Source organism: Lepidochelys kempii, chromosome 4 (assembly GCF_965140265.1).
Source record: "Lepidochelys kempii isolate rLepKem1 chromosome 4, rLepKem1.hap2, whole genome shotgun sequence".
Classification (NCBI taxonomy): domain Eukaryota; kingdom Metazoa; phylum Chordata; order Testudines; family Cheloniidae; genus Lepidochelys; species Lepidochelys kempii.
This window is the reverse complement of record NC_133259.1, coordinates 105,119,586-105,138,607: the sequence shown is the minus strand read 5'-3', so window position 1 is coordinate 105,138,607 and position 19,022 is coordinate 105,119,586. Positions and strand designations below refer to the sequence as shown.

At 42.2% G+C, this 19,022-nt stretch overlaps 2 protein-coding genes across 5 annotated transcripts in view; both read left to right on the top strand.

Moving 5' to 3' along the window:
• Nucleotides 1-380: 380 nt before the first annotated feature.
• The window catches only part of TBC1D19 (TBC1 domain family member 19), a 112,294-nt gene continuing 93,652 nt past the window's right edge, over nt 381-19,022 (top strand). For all 4 annotated transcript variants that reach the window (XM_073342334.1, XM_073342335.1, XM_073342333.1 and 1 more), the window contains exons 1-3: nt 381-597; nt 14,820-14,892; nt 18,810-18,855. In XM_073342334.1, coding sequence (XP_073198435.1) covers nt 496-597; nt 14,820-14,892; nt 18,810-18,855 — 221 coding nt within the window. In that variant the 5' untranslated portion in view covers nt 381-495. The remainder of the gene's footprint in view (nt 598-14,819; nt 14,893-18,809; nt 18,856-19,022) is intronic.
• LOC140910695 (zinc finger and SCAN domain-containing protein 20-like) lies at nt 4,537-7,275 on the top strand. The gene is made up of 2 exons (XM_073342338.1): nt 4,537-5,713; nt 6,700-7,275. The coding sequence occupies exons 1-2, from the start codon at nt 5,128-5,130 to the stop codon at nt 6,714-6,716; spliced, it is 603 nt and encodes a 200-aa protein (XP_073198439.1). The 5' UTR covers nt 4,537-5,127; the 3' UTR covers nt 6,717-7,275.

The window sequence follows — 19,022 nt, the reverse complement described above, 5'->3', positions numbered from 1 at the left end:
AGAGCACCCTGTCATGGTGACTGGATCCATAGGTGGAACACATTGGTGGTGACACTCGTGAATGCTGCCAGCCGTGCTGGGGGAGCGGGGTGTCTCTTATTCTGGACAGCAGGTGGGGCTGGGAGCCTGTCCCCTGCTCAGGGGCTGAGGGTGAAATACTGGCCTTTTGCAGTAGAGTCTAGTTTTGCCTTTGGTATCGCCAGGGCCAGCAGTCATGTCACCCTGTCTTTATGGTGGCCTGGGCTAGAGCAGAACAACGCGGGGGAAGGCCCGGAGACCGGAACTCTGCTCTGGGGAGCCAGTTTCCAGCCGGAATCCGCAGCCGAGCGCCGCTTTCCGCTCCCTTAGTTGCCTGGTAACGCCGTCAGTGAAGTAGCGGGAGAGGGGCAGGAGGGAGCGAGGGTGTCTCCCTGAAATTGGTCCCGCTACTACGGCTCCCCCGCTGCGGCGGCGAGGCGTGTTGGCCGGGCACAAATCCCTCCGGTGTGCGCCGGGATGATGCTGGAGCCGGACACTGGGCTCTCCTTGGCCATCGCTCAGATCGTGCAGCGGCTGAAGGGCTCCAGCCTCCACTCCCAGCTGGAGCGGCAGGCACGGGTGAGCCCAGTCCCCGGCCCTTGGCTGTCCTCCCCTCGCTGCCTGCCTGACCCGCTCCACCCCCACCCCGTCCTTCCATGCGTCTGTCTCCGTTTCTGCTTCCTTCCCCCACGGCCTTTCTCTGTGTCCCTCTCTCCGTCCCGCCCCTCACCCCAGCCGCTTGTCCTCCCTTCCCCCCTTGGCTGGACGCACACGGCCGGCACTCGCCCCTGACACTGCTGGGCGGATGCCGCAGGGCGGCATGAGCGTGGGAAGCCTGTGTGTGCCCAGAGGAGAGGGAGTCAGACCTGCCCTAAACCTTTCACTCTTCTGCAGGGCCGGGAGACTCGCTGCTTAACTGTCAGGGTAGTAGTTATATCCACTCCCTCTGGGCAGGGAGGATTTTGCTGTGTGTATTAATAATATGGTTAAAGTCGCACTCATTCAAATTGCTCCACCAAATGAATTGGGTCGTTTTTTAATCCTTAATTTGAGATGCAAGTTTTTTATAACTCCCTCTCCTCCTGCGGTTTCCCCTCAGAACATAAGGATTTGGTGAAAAGGAAGGAAAATAAATGAAATATGCACCAGAAAATGATGCTGTAATAATTGTGATCCTTTGTTCTCACTGATTTCAGAGAAACAGCCGTATTAGTCTGTATTCGCAAACAGAAAAGGAGTACTTGTGGCACCTTAGAGACTAACCAGTTTATCTGAGCATAAGGTTTCTCACTGCACTCTACATCTAATACGTATCTCCTTAGTGGACATCCTGTCCTGTGGATTGTTTGAGGTGGAACAGCCACAAACATTATGGCCTGAACTGAATTTGTACATTTGTAACCTAAAACTCTGTCTTCATGTATTCCCCCCTCCACGTCTTTTTCTTGTGGATGACCTCTTGTCTTATTGTTCATGGCAATATCTGTTTTCATGATCCTATTCTCTGTAGTTTCTTTTGAGAACTTTTATTTACTTTACATTGCTTGTTAATGTCTTGATTGTTTTCTTGTGGGCCTTTCTGTTTGATTTTTTTTTTTAAATAGGCTTTTTAGAAAATCTCGTTTAAAGTAAGCAAGCTACATTTCTGGTTTCTTTATAGCAGCTTACTTTACAACTGTTCATTTCTGAAGTGCATTATTCTGAGTTAGGGCCCTGATCCTGCAAACACTTACACACATGCTTAACATTTTGAAGGACTGTGTTTGGTCATTCCTTCAGGTTAATAATTTGCATTGCCTATATTAGTCTGGATTTATTTTAGAGATGGTTATTTAATAGGACTGGCTATATAAATAAATGCTGTCAACCTGAAGATATTGTAAACAAACAACTTTTTTATGTTTCTAACAGCCCTTAGATTGTTAATACAGAAATAATTTTAAAACTCCAGTTTTTGTTACTATCTTTTTTTCTTTATACCTTTCTCATGGCTTGGTAATAAAATCAATAAAGTCAATTTTTAACTTTTTTCTAGTTTATCAGTTTTATTTTCAGGTTCTTAGTTCTGGGTTTCAAACTTTAAACACATTATGAAAACATTTATTTTGGTATTATGTTTTATAATTTTTTTTTAACAAAATTTAAATTGTGGACAATATTTTAAATTTACAGTGTCCCTATTGTTGTACAAATGATGTTTTAGTGGATAAAACAAATGGTTATTTGCCTTACTTTAGTTAGTATTCCTGTATTAGACAAGTCTATGTTCCGTGGCTGTCCACTTTTGACTTCCATGATTCAGTGCTCTATTGATTTAATTTATAGCTCTCAAATTTTTGGGTTCTGCATGGGATCATGCCATTTCACTTTTATGTCAGTGTAGGCTTCCGACAGGATTATGCGTTGGACCCTGTATTATTTTCTTTATGTCTATTAGTGCTGTTCCTGAGTTTCATTGTTATTAAATAGTCTTGAAAGGATTAGATTTTTATTGATAAATGTCCATTTTGATGTACACACACAAACTGACAAAAAAAAAATTTCCATCAATGATAAAGGTAATTTACAGATAGCCAAACTAAGAAAAATGCTGCTTGCAAACTTGTTAGAATTTGATTTAATTATATTTACTTTGTATATTTTGACATATGATGCTGACAATTTGTGTATTATAAAGTTTGAACTTTTTGAATCTTAACATTTTCTGTCATTAAGTAGTTGTCTGACTGGCCATTGTCTAGCCTCCTCCATAATTTCCCACAATTTTGAAATTTAAATAGATAAAAATAAAAAACTTAAACATAAAAACCTGTATTAGCAATCATAATTATATAAAATTGTTAAATATAATTTGTCTGCTATTTCAGATCTGTATCTTCTGCTCTCTTGTTTATATAGATAAGTAAATGAATATAGTGTTGTAAGTGCTATGTAGGTCACTACCAAACACAAAAGAAGATTTATAATCTAGATATATAAGTGAAAACCAACAGTACAAACAGAACAGAACATAATGGCCACAGCCCGGTTTCTCTTAAAAACTTCACAGAACAGGTGGATTTTAGAAGTTTGTGGAAGGAGCTTGGTATATATTAGTAGAGAGATTATTCCAATCATATGGAGAAGGTAAAGGAGACAAATTGGGCAAGAAGAAGGCAGATTGGCCAGAGTTTAAATATTGCGAGTACTTAGGAGATGAGGATAGAGAGATGTAGAGTAGGATGAAGCTTTGTAAAGGTGAAGAGAGCAGCTTGAACTTGACATTATTTGATGTCTACCTACAAAAACATTTCTAAATGTGATTAGCTGGTTTTGGGGATTTGTAGTTTAAATTAATACAGACAAAGTTGAGGTAGTGTTTCTTGGCTCTGATTGCTATTGTTCTGTCATTTATTCTTGCTTTTTAAGAGGTTACCTTTGGATCCTGGGTTTTTCCAGGAATATGTGCATTCTGTTTGATCCTGAGTTAATTTATGAACCTCACAATTATCCTCCCCTTACAAACACTATAGATCTCACTTGTTTTATCTTTTCTGCCAAAACTCTGATCTGTGTTCAAGTTTTCTCTGTAGTGGTTGGTTGTAATGGTTGTTTTTTTGTAGGGGCCGGGGGGAGGCATCCAGGCCTTCTCTGTTTTGTTTTTGTGATTTGTTGAATTTTGTTATTGTTATCTCAAATTACTGCCTAATCAGACCATTATATTGGCTAACTTTGAAGCCGCAGATCGTGTACAAAATCTTGCTATTCTTATGCAAGGCACCTCAACTCCTATTTATCTCTGGAACATGATCTATGTTCTGGTCTGCTTGTTAGTTACATTCTGTTTCTGACCTGAACATTGCAGTATAAATAAATCTGTACTAACTGCAGAATTGAACATCTCTACATGAAACCAATTTTAGATAAATCTCAACGATATTGAGATCCGTTGTGTTGCTGATCTAAATTCTTCCAAGAGAAAACTTAACTTTATTTTAGTTACTTTTAGCTCTTATTTGTTTTTAAAAAATATAAAAAATCACTTTGGGAGTTCTCTGTAAATAACATTGTAAACCCTCAAATCATTCAAAATTTTGTATGCATGTGCATGTACAATATCAGACAAATGTCAGGGTGTAAATCAAGATTTGTGTCCACATAGTGCCCCCTTAAAATTAGTGTCCAGAGTTTTTTTAGAGTTAGTGATATTTACTGAGCCTAATTAAAACATTGAGGAACTAATATTTAAAATAACAACAAAATTCTTGCTATACTCATTAATGTTTTTACTTTTTTTTTTTAGTTCTAGCAGGCAGAGCTCAAAAAGAACGGTTTCTATTGTCAACTTACAGAACTTTTGAAAAAACTGGGTTTCTTAAGAATGATGTTTATGAATGTTGAGTCTTTGGACTCTGAGTAGAGATACCAGTCGGTTACGTTTTGGGTACAAGAAGGAAAAGGGGACTGTAAAGAAGAGAAGACTTCTCCTTTATTTCTTGAATTTTCATGTATGATATATTATTTATACCATTTAGGATAATTAAGTTGTCAAGCACACAGTGGAAACAGCAACTTGTTTTACTGGACTCTTCAGCATCAAGTTGATGTGAGAAGCTAGAGACCTGCATAAAGATTCAGAGTTATCTTTGATAATTCACTCTGATCGCAGATTAACTTTAACCCAAGAGTATTAAAAAGGTTTGAATATACCTCTGAGCCACAGTAACTAGAGGGTAGGGACCGAAGGCTAGATTCACAAAGGAGACTTAAATTAACTCCTAAGTGCCCCTCCTGCCCACTGGAATTCACAGCCCACAGTTTGGCACCTAGCCTTCCCATACAGTGCATGGGGAGAGTTAGGCTTGGTCTACACTACGAGTTGATGTCGGATTTAGCAGCGTTAAGTTGAATTAACCCTGCACCCGTCCACACAACGAAGCCATTTTTTTTCGACATAAAGGGCTCTTAAAAACTGATTTCTGTACTCCTCCCTAATGAGGGGTTTACTGCTGAAATGGACGTCGCTGTTTCGAATTAGTGTTTGTGTGGACGCAATTTGAAGGTATTGGCCTCCGGGAGCTGTCCCACAGTGCACCATTGTGACCGCTCTGGATAGCACTCTCAACTTGGATGCACTGGCCAGGTATACAGGAAAAGCCCCGGGAGCTTTTGAATCTCATTTCCTGTTTGGCCAGGCGAGCTCATCAGTCCCAGAATCAAAAAAGAGCTCCAGCATGGACCGAACGGGAGGTACTGGATCTGATCGCTGTATGCGGAGAGGAATCCGTGCTATCAGAACTACGTTCCAAAAGACGAAATGCCAAAACATTTCAAAAAATCTCTGAGGCCATGAGGGACAGAGGCTACAGCAGGGACACAACACGATGCCGTGTGAAACTTGAGGAGCTCAGACAAGCGTACCAGAAAACCAAAGAATCAAACAGACGCTCCGGGACAGAGCCCCAGACATGCTGCTTCTATGCTGAGCTGCATGCAATTCTAAGGGGGGCCGCCACCACTACTCCACCCCTATCTGTGGACTCCAATGATGGGGTATTCTCCGCCATGCCTGAGGATTTTGCGGACGGGGAAGATGATGAGGAGGACGAGCTTGAGGAGAGCACACAGCACACCGTTCTCCCTGACAGCCAGGATCTTTTTATCACCCGTACTGAAATACTCTCCCAACCCAACGAAGCTGGAGAAGGGATCTCTGGTGAGTGTACCTTTTAAAATATAATACATGTTATAAAAGCAAGTGTTTGTTTTTTAATGATTAAGTAGCCCTGAGAACTTGGGATGCATTCGTGGCCAGTACAGCTTCTGGAAGAGTCTGTTAACATGTCTGGGGGTGGAGCAGAAATCCTCCACGGATATCTCCATGAAGCTCTCCTGGAGGTACTCTAAAAGCCTTTGCAGAAGGTTCCTGGGGAGAGCAGCCTTATTCCATCCTCCATGGTAGGACACTTTACCACGTCATGCTAGGAGCAAGTAATCTGGTATCACTGCATGACAAAGCCTGGCAGCGTATGGTCCTGGTGTTTGCTGGCATTCAAGCAACATCCGTTCTTTAGCTCTCTGTGTTATCCTCAGGAGAGTGATATCGTTCATGGTAACCTGGTTGAAATAGGCGAATTTAATTAAGGGGACATTCAGAAGTGGCTGTTCCTACTGGGCTGTTTGCCTGTGGCTGAAAAGAAATCCGCCCCGCAGTTAGCCATGCGGTGGCAGGGGGCATTGGCGCTGAGCTGTTTGCGTTTGGCTAGCAGGGATCTTCCCTGATGCCAGCCACACGGTGGGGTGAGGAATACAGCAGTCATCCCAGAGAATTGGATAGCGGGGGCGGGGGGTTAGTTTGGTTTCTGCTGCTGCATGTTAACAGGAAAACCGCAGCACTAAATGGCCAACTCAGTGTGCTTTGCTTGGTATGGGAGCGGAGGGTGCTGCTGTTATGAAGGTTGCAGAAGCCGAAAGACTATGGCTTACCATGGCCGCCTGCAAGCTGAATTCTGTTGCCCGGCACTGCATGTGTGATCTCTAACACCAAAGCCGCAGGCACTCAATATAAGATGCAAAATGCGACCTTGTACCAAAATCACATGTGCTATGTAATGTGAATAGTGGTGTTCACCGTGAAAGAGTATAGCCATTGTTCTGTAAAATGTATCTTTTTAAATACTTTACTCCCTTTTTTCCCTCCAGCAGCTACAAATGTTTGAAGCCTCCGTCCTCCGTCCCAAAGGCTATCTCAGATAAGGCGGTGAAAAAAACGCACACGCAATGAAATGTTCTCTGAGCTCATGCAGTCGTCCGGCACTGACAGAGCTCAGCAGAATGTGTAGAGGGACACAATAACAGAGTACAGGAAAGTGGCCGACGAACGTGAGGAGAGGTGGCGGCAGGAAGATCAGAGGAGGCATGAGGCAACGCTGGGGCTACTGAGGGATCAAACGGACATGCTCCAGCGTCTTGTGGAGGTTCATGAATGGCAGCAGGATCACAGACTGCTGCTGCAACCTCTGTTTAACTGCCCTCCCTCCTTCCCAAGTTCCATAGCCTACTCACCCAGATGCCCAAGAACGTGGGGGAGGAGGCTCCGGGCACCCAACCACTCGATCCCGGTGGACAGCCCAAGCAACAGAAGGCTGTCATTCAAGAAGTTTTAAAGTGGCCTTTTCCTTCCCTCCTACCCTACTCTCATACCCTACCCGGGCTATCTTGTGAGTTATCTCCCTATTTTTATAATCAATTAATAAAGAATACATGTTTTTTAAACAATAGTGACTTTATTTCTTTTGCAAGCGAGCTGTGATCGAAGGGGGGAGGGCGGGTGGCTTACAGGGCATTTAGAGGCAACCAAGGGTGCGGGTTTTCATCAAGGAGAAACAAACAGAAGTGTCATGCAGTACCCTGGCCAGTCATGAAACTGGTTTTCAAAGCTTCTCTGATGCGCAGCGCTTCCTGCTGTGCTCTTCTAACACTCTGGTGTCTGGCTATGCGTATTCAGCGTATACCTCAACCTCCCACCTCAACCTGCCTCAACCTCCCACCCCGCCATAAACATCTCCCCCTTACTCTTACAGAGATCGTGGAGCACACAGCAAGCAGCAATAACAATGGGAATATTGGTTTCACTGAGGTCTGAGCGAGTCAGTAAACTGTGCCAGCGACCCTTTAAACGTCCAAATGCACGCTCTGCCATCATTCTGCACTTGCTCAGCCTATAGTTGAATAGCTCCTTACTACTGTCCAGGGTGCCTGTGTACGGCTTCATGAGCCCGGGCATTAACGGGTATGCTGGGTCCCCAAGGATAACTATAGGCATTTCAACATCCCCAACAGTTATTCTCTGGTCTGGGAAGTAAATCTCTTCCTGCTGCCATTTAAACAGACCAGAGTTCCTGAAGACGCGAGCGTCATGAACCTTTCCCGGCCATCCCATGTTGATGTTGGTGAAACTTCCCTTATGAGCCACCAGTGCTTGGAGCACCACTGAAAAGTACTCCTTGTGGTTTATGTACTGGCTGCCCTAGTGGTCCGGTCCCAAGATAGGGATATGCGTTCCGACTATTGTCCCACCACAGTTATGGAATCCTATTGCAGCAAAGCCATCTAATATGACTTGCACGTTTCCCAGAGTCACTACCTTTGATAGTAGCAGCTCAATGATTGCATTGGCTACTTGCATCACAGTAACCCCCACAGTAGATTTGCCCACTCCAAATTGATTACTGACTGACCGGTAGCTGTCTGGTGTTGCAAGCTTCCACAGGGCTATTGCCACTCGCTTGAGAGCAGCCCTCACAGTTCACATCTTGGTATTCTTGTGCTACAGGGCAGGGGAAAGCAAGTCACAAAGTTCCATGAAAGTGCCCTTACGCATGCGAAAGTTTCGGAGCCACTGGGAATCATCCCAAAGCCGCAACACTATGCGGTCCCACCACTCTGTGCTTGTTTCCTGGGCCCAGAATTGGTGTTCTACAGCATGAGCCTGCCCCAGTAACACCATGATCTCCAAATTGCTGGGGACCGCGGTTTTAGAAAAATCTGTGTTCATGTTCTCATCACCGCTCTGCCGTTGCCTCCTTGCCTGGTTTTTCAGGTGTTCGTTCTGCATAAACTGCATGATAATGCGCAAGGTGTTTACAATGGTCATAACTGCTGTGGTGAGCTGAACAGGCTCCATACTTGCCGTGCTATGGCGTCTGCTCGGGCAATCCAGGGAAAAGGGCGCAAAATGATTGTCTGCTGTTGCTTTCACGGAGGGAAGGAGGGTTGACTGACAACATTTACCCATAACCACCCGTGACAAATTTTTGGCTTCATTAGGCATTGGGAGCTCAGCCCCGAATTCCAATTGGCTGCGGGAACTGTGGGATAGCTACCCACAGTGCACCGCTCGGAATGTTGACGTTTGCCACGCTACTGTGGACACACGCTGCCGAATTAATGTGCTTAGTGTGGATGCATGCACTCGACTTTATACAATCTTTATACAAAAAGCCAAAAATTGACTTCTGTGAAATCGGAGTACTTTCGTAGTGTAGACATGGCCTTAGACTCGTAAAGGGATTCTCAGAAGCCAGGAAACTGAGCGGGCAGCTGCCTATGCCAGCTGCAAGTGAAATGCAAAGGAAAGGGAAATGCTGAAGGCTTAGATCCTCAAAGAGGGTTAGGTGCCTGACTGAAAGGCTGGAGAGCACTACTTCAGATTTTCAACCATGAACCCTCTCCTGGAGTTAGGTGCCTAAGCCAGGTCAGCCTCTCCCTCACAAAAAATGAGAGGGAGAGACACCCCTCCCCCCACACACTATAGCCAATAGCTCAGTGGTCAGCGTACTTACTTGGAATGTGGGAGACCCATATTCAAACTCATATCTGATTTGGAGCAGGGATGTGGACACAGGTTTCCAACATCTGTAATGAGTGCCTCACCACCAGTCTATTGGCTGTAATGGAGTGGGTCTCTCTCAAGCTCTTCTGTTAGAACTGTTCCACTGTATATAAATAATTTAAATATTTATTGGATCAGAGAGAGAGAGAGACCCCATATTCCAGGGATTAGGACACTCACCTGTGATGTGGGAGACCTGGCTTCAAGTCAGTGCTCCAAATCAGGCAGAGCAGCGATTCAGACTGGGGTTTCCCAGATCCCAGGTAAGTGCCCCAACCAATGGGCTGTTGAATAGATGGAGGACTGACACACTTGCCGTCATTGTCTTTTGACAAGGGTCTTAATCCACTGAAAAATATGGTTCCGTTGAAATCAAATGCTTTGTGACATTGTGTCAAGTTTGCAAAAATTTTGTTTAGGAGAAAAATTATGGGGAAAAAGTTCCTACAATGTTGAAATGCCCTGTTTTGACATTTTTGGAATGAAATATTTTGATATTTCATTTTGAAATGACTTTTTGCATTTTTGTATTATAATAAAGTCAAAATCAAAATGAAATGTTTTGATCTGAAATAATTTGTGCCAGACTTTTCTTTCACAGAAAATTATGAAATTTTCTGGTTTCATTCTGATTTGAAATGAAGCCAGATATTGAAATCTTGTAAACTTTTGTGAAATGGAATTTCCACTTCCATTGAGCTGTAATAAAAATCTGCTAATGATAGTGAGTCACTCAGAACCTACTATAACCATAAAAATATCTGGCTGGATGGACAGATAGATAATTTAAAAAAAATAGGCCTGAGCATTTCATTGGGGCAGAAGATTCATAAGTTGTCCTTCTGACAGGTAGAAAAACCCTATCCAGACATTAGACAGACAATGGGGAGAAGTGGAGTAAAAGAAGAGATGAAAACTGAAGCAGAGTAATTTTTTAAAAACATAAAAAAATGTGATATTAATTATACCAGTAATCACTATTGCCACTTGCATGACCATTTTCAGATTGCAATTTATTGTTGGCATCTCTGCAGAAGTGGGTCTTGAGAAGGGATTTGTAAGAAGACAGGGTTGTGGCTTTATAGATAAGTTATGAGAGGGAGTTTCATGCATAAGAATCAGCATCGAAGAATATGTGAAGGTGCTTGTAGAAGAAGCAGACTTCTGGGTGATAGAGGTTGGCCCAGTGAAGAAGGCAGGTAAGATAGAAAGGATCATAAGGGATCTTAAAGTGTGGATAAAAAGATATATCTGATATGATTGTGACAGGGGAGCCGCTTGAGCTGATTAAAGAAGGGGAAGGGGGTGACATGACTGGAATGACTGCCCAGGAAGATGACCTTATCAGCAGCTTTTTGCTGGACCTGAGATGGGTGTCAGGAAGGTCAAAGAAGAAGGTTGCGTAATTAAGATGGGAAATAAGGGCCTGGACAAGAGTTTTAGTGGTGTTGGTAGAGAGAGCTGTCTGTTTTTTGGGAAAGTTTTGGCGGAGTAAGTGGCAAGATCTTGACACTACCTGGATGGGTGTGGCTAAAGGAAGGGCAGATAGACATAATAGCTTAGCTAGAGTGGACAGACTGTGAGATCAGATAATCAAAGCAACTATTTTGATCTTTTCTTCGGTACTAAAAGAATTATTGATACTGAACTTCGCTGATATGAAAGTTCGCATTTAGAAAGTGATCAACTCTGTAATATGCAACATTATATACCAAAATCTATCAAATAATAGTAGGCTCATGATTCATTATAGATAATAAATTTATTTTCATGTATCTCATTTAACAGAGAACTTACTGACCTGCTCTTGTATTAATAGAGATTGTAATCTTCTTGTCTATATTGTTCAGCAGTGACATTTGCAGTATGAAGAATCTTAATTGAATTGAATACAGTTATGAATACGTTAAACAGATTAAGGAGTTCAGAAACAACTTAAGTTTGATTCACAGAAGATCTTTATTAGTAATGTAGGTACACATGAATTTCTTTGCAGATGTGTACCTTGTTTGCAGCAGTAAATTTCTATCTTCAAATGAAACCTAGGAAGTTGATTAAAACTGCAAATATTATTATTTACAAAACCTATCCAGCAAATTTAAAATGACCTACTTTTGCCTAAAAGCTGAGACAAATTGTTACTTGCTCTCAATTGTTTTCCATCTCAATTGCTAGATTATTTGTACTTGTATATGAACAGTGCTTCACTTTACCCCTATACTGTTCCCTAGCTATCAAACATAATTTAATGTAGAAATGTTCAAATGTAGACAAGGCTATTGGTGTCAACGTCAATCAGGTTTCTATAATCTAAAATTTGTTCAAACATGTTCATAACTTTTTTTCTGCAAAGGGAGTATAAATTAAAATCCAACCAAAATTAGCACTTGGACTTCTTTGGGTTTTTGTAATATAAATTACCTAGCAAGCAAACTATGCACCTTTTCTTATGACCATTTTGAGAGAGTGTTATGATTAGGGAGATATCAGTAATTAAAGCTAAAAACATTTGGCACTTGTGTGAAACTAGCCAGATGAACAGAACTAAACATATACAAAAGTCATGGCACTTATCTAAGAAGAAAAGACTTTAAATGGAAGTCTGAAAATATTTAAACAGTGTGTAGAGCTATTAAATGGTCAACACATTATTGCTTTATGTAGTCAATTCAGTTGAATGTACAGCTGAAAAAGGTGGTGAGTGAGGAGAGTATGATATCCACTCCTGAAACACAGAAGCAGGTTGATCCCATGACTAAAAAAATGTGAGCTATTAGGACGAAGTGTGTACATACTCCAAAACATAGTATTCTGAACAGTCCCAAGGCTTTGCTAAGGGACAGAAATGAAAACTTAAGAAAACGAAAGACCTCCCTGCCCCCATATCACTCAACTAATAAATGAATGGAACAACCTAGTAGACAATATTATTCAGAATGGAAAGTTTAATGTCATTCAGAATGTGTTCTTCCAGTAATTAGTAATTGTCACTATTGTAGTAATTGTCAAAATGTGCTTTGAGATTCAATTTTGATACTAATTCAAAGTAAGATTAGGTTTAAGGAATGTTTGGACTTCATTTTCCTTATTTTATTGTTCCGTGAGTTTCCTATTAAAGTAACTTCAAGTAAATGAAAGTAATGTTTAAGTTTTCCGTACATTTAAGATTACAAGTGTTCTAAATGTATATAACTATTCCAGTTAAGTAATACATATAATTAAATATACATCCAAATAGCTACAGAATGAAATCATTCCATTATGTATAGAAGAGGATCGATACTGCAAAAAATTGTCTGTTATGGGGAGTGGGGGACTGCTTGGTACAAGACTTAATAGGTAATTGGAACTAGTTTCCTTTTGTATTTCCCTTGGTATTTAAGGTAGAAACAAACTTCAGGGTATGTCTTTAGGGCTGGTTTTTCCTTTCCACTGAACTAATATATTTACATTGGGAAAACCGCACAAAAGCATTTGCTGCCAACTGAGAAACTCTGATGGAGCAGTGATTGGGTAGATCCTACTAGGGCTGGAGCTATCACATTGTAAAGTTTCCTCCGGTCTTGGAAGACTGTTAGTTTGTAAACAGATTTATTGGGGCTCTGGGCACAAAGAACATTTGGGCCCCCCAAGTCCCCACCCCTATCCTGGCTGGAAGCCAGGCTGTGGTAAGAGCTGCCCAGGAAGCCCTGGTCACTCTGGGGAGCCCTGGACCCTCCACCGGCCCTGGTTGGCATGCCCTGAGTGTTAGGGGCTGCTCTTGGACACCACAGCTGCCCACCCATGACAGGTGGAGGGTCTGGGGCTCTTCACAATTACCCAGGCTCCCTGAGTGGCTCTTACCACAGCCTAGGGCAGTGGTCCCCAAACTGTGGGGCATGTCCCCCTAGGGGGCACGGAGCAATGTTCGGGGGGTGTGGTGGGGCCCAGCTCTGACCTGCCTGTAGCCCCAGCTGTGGCTTTGCTCCCGTGGCCTTGCTCCCGGCCCCCAAATTTGGTCCCACTCTTGGCCCTGGCTCCTGGGGTGGGGTGCGGACCAGGTAAGAGGGAGCATAACCAAAAAAGTTTGGGAACCCCTGGCCTAGGGTGATCATATATCCCGTTTTGGCCTCAGCTGTTTGGACTTTTTTGGCAAAACTGGGAAGAGGAAACGGGACAAATGCTCAGTTTTGCCAAAAAGGGTCTGGGGGGTGAGTGTGCTGGGTTTGCAGGGTGGTGAGCAGTGGGGCTCGGGCCAGCCCTGTACAGGGGGGGAAGGGAGAGAGGCTAAGGTCAGCTCCATGCTGTATGGGGGGAGGGGGCCCTTCTTGGGCCCATTTCGGGAGGCGCAAGCGGCTTGGCCAGCTGTGTGTGGGGGTAGGGTGAATATGCTTACCCTACCTCAGGCTTTGTTTTCCAGCTGGGCCAGGGGGTGGAGCCTCGAGGAAGAGAGGAGCGAGGAAAGGAAGCAGGGGTCGGGACCAGAGTTCCGGTGCTCCTGCAGGGCCGCCAAATTGATTTGGGCCCCGGGGCACAGGCCCTATCAGCCAATGCAGTAATCCACCACTGTTTGTAAACCTCATTTAGGTAGAGGCCAGTTATAGCTTTTGGAGGGTTAGGTTGGGAATGAAGTTAGACTGGCTCAGGTAGAGCCCTGTTTCATCTTTAAGATTGATGTTTTGTCTACACAGATGTTGTAATGGTGTAACTTAAATTGGTTTAATTAAACCAATGCAACTTTTGTTTTGAACTCTTTTTTTATATCAATTTAAAACTGCTTATATTGGTTTAGCCAGCACCAAATTTATAGGTCCAAGTTATATCAATATGTCAGGTTTAAACTGATATAAAAGAGAGTCCTCACAAAAAGTCGCACTGGTTTAATTATATTGATATAAAATTACACCATTAGTTGTACCGGTACAACTTCGTGTGTAGATCAGGCTTGAGTTTAGCCTGGAAGTTTGGCAGTGGTCTGCTTCAGCCCCTAAAGGATTTGTTTAGTCTGGACAAAGCTTATTCAAACTCTGGATTTTTTTCTTTTAAGGGAGCTATATTATTATGGAGTTGCTGTGGGAATTTTTATAATAAGCTATTTCAGTTCCTCTGGAGCATAAAAAAAATCTATTTTCCGCCTGTATTTTAATGTTCTTTCATCTTTATATGCTCCTTTCTCTTTTACGATATCCAAGTCTACAACTCACAGTTCCCATGTACTACATCTTTGTATGACAAACTCTCCCATTTTTATCTTCCAAATGCAATGTTATGGCTGAGATTCCTTATGCCCTGAACTCAGAAAATTTAAGATCATGGTTTCCACAACAGTTGAAACTCATTCATCTTGTGCATATTACTTCTACCTGTGTAGTCCTAAGAATGTGTCTAATGTCATAATTAAAAATAGAAAGCTTACTCTCCTGTCTGCTTTTTTTCTTTTATTTATTAGGGTAGTCTGCACAAACCAGAAATTAAACTTGAATCACTAAAGGAAGATATTAAGGAATTTCTGAAGACCTCAGGTTTGTAATAGTTCATTCAGTTGCTGAATCTGTACAAGTATAAACACTTCTGTGAATAAATATAGCTGTAATATTCTGTAATTCCAGATTATGGAATTTACATTATTTAAAAAAATTTCAAACCAGCAGAACTTGAAAGCATTGCAGACAAAGGCTCCTATTATCTTCTTTTAAAATAGAGCAAAGTTTATGGAACAAAAATAGGACATTTAATTTGTTTCTCATGTTAAGACAGCATGATTAATTACTCCAGTGAAGAAATGGCCAAAGTTAAAGTTGTGCAGATGCAACCTCAAATCACTAGTTTCCAGGCATAAAGTCTCTACGAAAATTGGTGTGGTTTTATTAAAGTCTTTGGTATGTGCAGGGGGGAAGAAGAAAAGAATCATTATGTCCTACTTTGAAGAACCTTATAAACGTATGTCTGTAACTTCTGTTACACTACCTTACCCTCAGTATTTGTCTATGCTTGTCATGCCATGTCTTTGCTTGCCATGTCAGGTCATTTAGGTTCTGATACTGCAAAGGGATCATCAACAGGGGAGTGGAGTCCCACTGAAGTTGTTAAGATATTCAGCATGTGTAATGGTCCACCCAAGACATTATTGAGATTCAGCAAGGAACTTAAGCATGTGGTAAATTTTAGGCATGTGAGTAATCCCAATGAAGTTAGGCATATGCTTCAGTACCTTGCTGAAGTACTGTTTTTTGTTATGTAAGGCACCATTGTGGGGATTCAATAGATAATAGTTGTAAATAAAAATGTTAGTGGGAACTTATTAAATGTATTTATTAAACTTATTTATTTACTAAAGCCGGATGGGAAGCCTGTTTTGTGGAATTTAATTTTTGAATGTTTTGTAGTTTAAGTTCTGTAAAACTACTAAATCATGGAATGATTTATTGAGATTTTGTAAAATCTAAATACATTTAAAGAAACCCTTTAACAATTTTTTTTAAAAAATACAATCACTAATTGGAGAAAGTAATATCTGAACTTTATTAAGACTGGTTAAGGATAGTTGCATAAAAATATAACATAGTTCAAATAAGAAAAAGTAACATAAATTATTTTAAGATACACTGTTAATATGTACAATGCCTGTGAATTTCTCTAAGAAACAACTTGACATTCTAAAATACTTTTCAGAAGTCTGACTGCAAAAGGAAAAAACCCTTCCATCCTCAATAATCTTAAAATACATACCTTTATAGAGAAGGGATCTTACCATTTTTGAAGTCTAGGGATAAAATTTTCAAAAGTGCCTAAGTGACTTAGGCACCTAATTCACTTTTGAAAATGGGGTGCCACTCCTAAGTCGTATAGGCACTTGTCCTACTCTCTGTGGCAAGAGAGAACAACTTTTCTCCATCTTTTTTTATGGCATCTTTTTATAACATACTCGGTTTCTTCTGCCTTTGTTCATGTGGTTTGCATTCCATCCCTTTGATCATCTTTGTTGCTTGCTTCTGAATCCTTTCTAGTTTCTCTACATCCTCTCTATACATTGGTGACCTAAATTGGTACTCTGGCTGAGGCCTCACAAATGCTGAGTAGAGCGGTATGATCACCTCCCATGACTTGCATGCTATGCCTCTGTTAATGCAACCCAAAATTGCATTTATTTATTTATTTATTTTGCAAGAGCATCACATTGCTGACTCATGCTGAGGTTGTGATCAACCACAGCTCCCAGATCCTTCTCATCAGTGTTGCTGCCAAGCCAGTTATCCTGCACTCTGTATTTGTGCATTTGGTTTTTCTTCCCTATGTGTAGCACTTTACATTTGTCTTCATTGAGTTTCATTTTGTTGTCTATATAGCTCAGTTCTCCAATTTATCAAGATCTCTTTGAAGTTTAGCTCTATCCTCCAGGTATGCAACCCACCCTCCCCCAGTGGGGTCAGCGTGTTTCAGGTGGATTCTCCACTGACACAGTGGTGGGCATACTTGCCACTGACAGGGCTCTGAGCTGGGACCTGGTGGAGCAGGGAGGGCCTGGGTTCCCCTACCTGGCCGCTCCACTCCTTTCCCCCCCCCCCCCCCAGATAATGGCTTACTTGTCTGAGCGGCCACCAGGCCAAACACCCCTACTGAAGAGGGCCGTTATACTGACTCTGGCTATTGGGCCACAAAGCCCTGAGAGAGGGCAGCTATACAGACTCTGGTCACCAGGCCACACAACCCTGCTGAACAGGGCAGCTTACCGACTCTGGTCTCTAGGCCACACAGTCCTACGGAAGTGGGCAGTTATCCTGACTCTGACCATGCAGCCCTGAGAGAGGGGACAACCCTACTGACTCTTGCCACTAGGCTACACGGCCTTGGTGAGGCAGGAGGCCACACTGACTTTGACTACTAGGCCATATACCCTGGGCAAACTTGGTAATCATACTGGTTTGAGCCATTGGGCCCCGCAGCCCTGTGGGAAGGGGCTGTCGTCCTGACCCTGGCCATCAGGCTATACAACCCTGAGAGAGAGAGTGGCCATATTGACTTTTACCACTAGCCCAAGACAAGGCCACACTACCCAGGGCAAGGGGTGATCATAAAGACTCGGCCCTGGGGAAGTAAATACCCTCACCCTGCCCCAAGAGGGGATGGGGCGCGCTTGCTGCGTGACACAGTGGCTTTGAGATTTCTTCAGCTAGTTCTTTCAGTATCCTGGGGTGAATAGCATCAGGTCCCACTGACTTGAATTAATTCAGAAGATCTCTGACCCATTCTTTACTTATCTCAATCTGCATCCCTTCCCCTTTGTTGTCTATGATAACTTTGCTAGTTGTCCAGTCACTTGTTGCTTTTTGTGTGAAGACTGAAGCAAAGTAGACAGTGAGCAGCTCTGCCTTCCTATCGTCTTCCAAAACCAGCTCAACTTCTCCATTGAGCAGTGGACTCTCACCATCCTTAATTTTCTTTTTTGGCTGATATATTTGAAGACCCCTTTCTTATTGTTTCTAACATTTCTTGCCAGCTGTCACTCAGTCTTTGCCTTAGCTTTCCTGATTTTGTCCCGCTATTCCCATGTATATTTCCTTGGTGACATGTCCCTCCTTCCATTTCCTATATGTATCCTTTTTGGTTTTTAGATAGCTAAAACGCTCCTTTTGCAGCCACTTTGGCCTCCTGTGGCTCTTCTTTTCTTTCCTTTGCATCGGAATAGCTTGATATTGAGCCTCTAATATTACATGTTTTAGGACCTGCCAGCCCCCTTCAACTCTTTTTTCTTCCTGTTTGGTCTTTCCATGGGACCTTGCCTGCTATTTCTCTGAGCTGATTGAAATCTGCCTTTTTGAAGTCCAGTGTCCTTGTTTTGCTGTTCTCATGTCCTCCTTTCCTTAGGATCTTGAAGTCTATCAGATCATGATCACTTCCTCCCAAGTTCCCAACCACCTTTGTGTTTGCAACTAAATTATCTGTGTTGGTCAACACCAGATCCAAAATGGATGACTGCCAAGTTGTTACGTCAACTTTCTGAATCAGAAAATTGTCCCTTACGCATGCTAAGAGCTTGAGTTCATTTGCCCTGAAGAATACAATAACCAACATACTACAATACTTGTGTATCTGTGGTTGCACTTAAAATGTATATGATATTATATGTGAATAACTGTGATTCTATAACTGAAGACTGTATTGTCAAGCTTTTGAACCAGGAGGCAGAGATAAGGGAGCACGTGCAAATTCTAACTTTGGCCTTCTGTGTTTTAACCTTCTGTTAGTGTAGTTATTTCTTTCCTCCTGTGCCTTTAGGGAGAGCCTGAAAGAAAGAGAGAGAACTTAGGTAGATGTGAAATTGAATTGCAGACGACAAACTTTAGTGAATCTGAAACGTTCCCTTGAGTCGGTCTTCAGATATTTAAAAGTTTACTTGTTTATGAAATGATTGCCAATTTCTTTTTTTTTATTTAAACAGGATGGGAAAAGAGGCTTCAGAATGCTGTTTATAGTGAACTCAATGTGTGAGTTTTTATTCAGTATTTTTATTATATATGTTTATGTACATTTATATCTGTCTGAATGATATGTCTGCATTATTTGCAAGACCATTGTGTATATGTCACACTAGGGAGGTATAATATGTTCCTGTATTTTTAGTGCATCACAGATTTCTTTTTCTACCCCCAAA

What these genes read in the sequence shown, in the direction of transcription:
- LOC140910695 (XM_073342338.1), top strand. Translation starts at nt 5,128, where the DNA reads ATGCACTGGCCAGGTATACAGGAAAAGCCCCGGGAGCTTTTGAATCTC.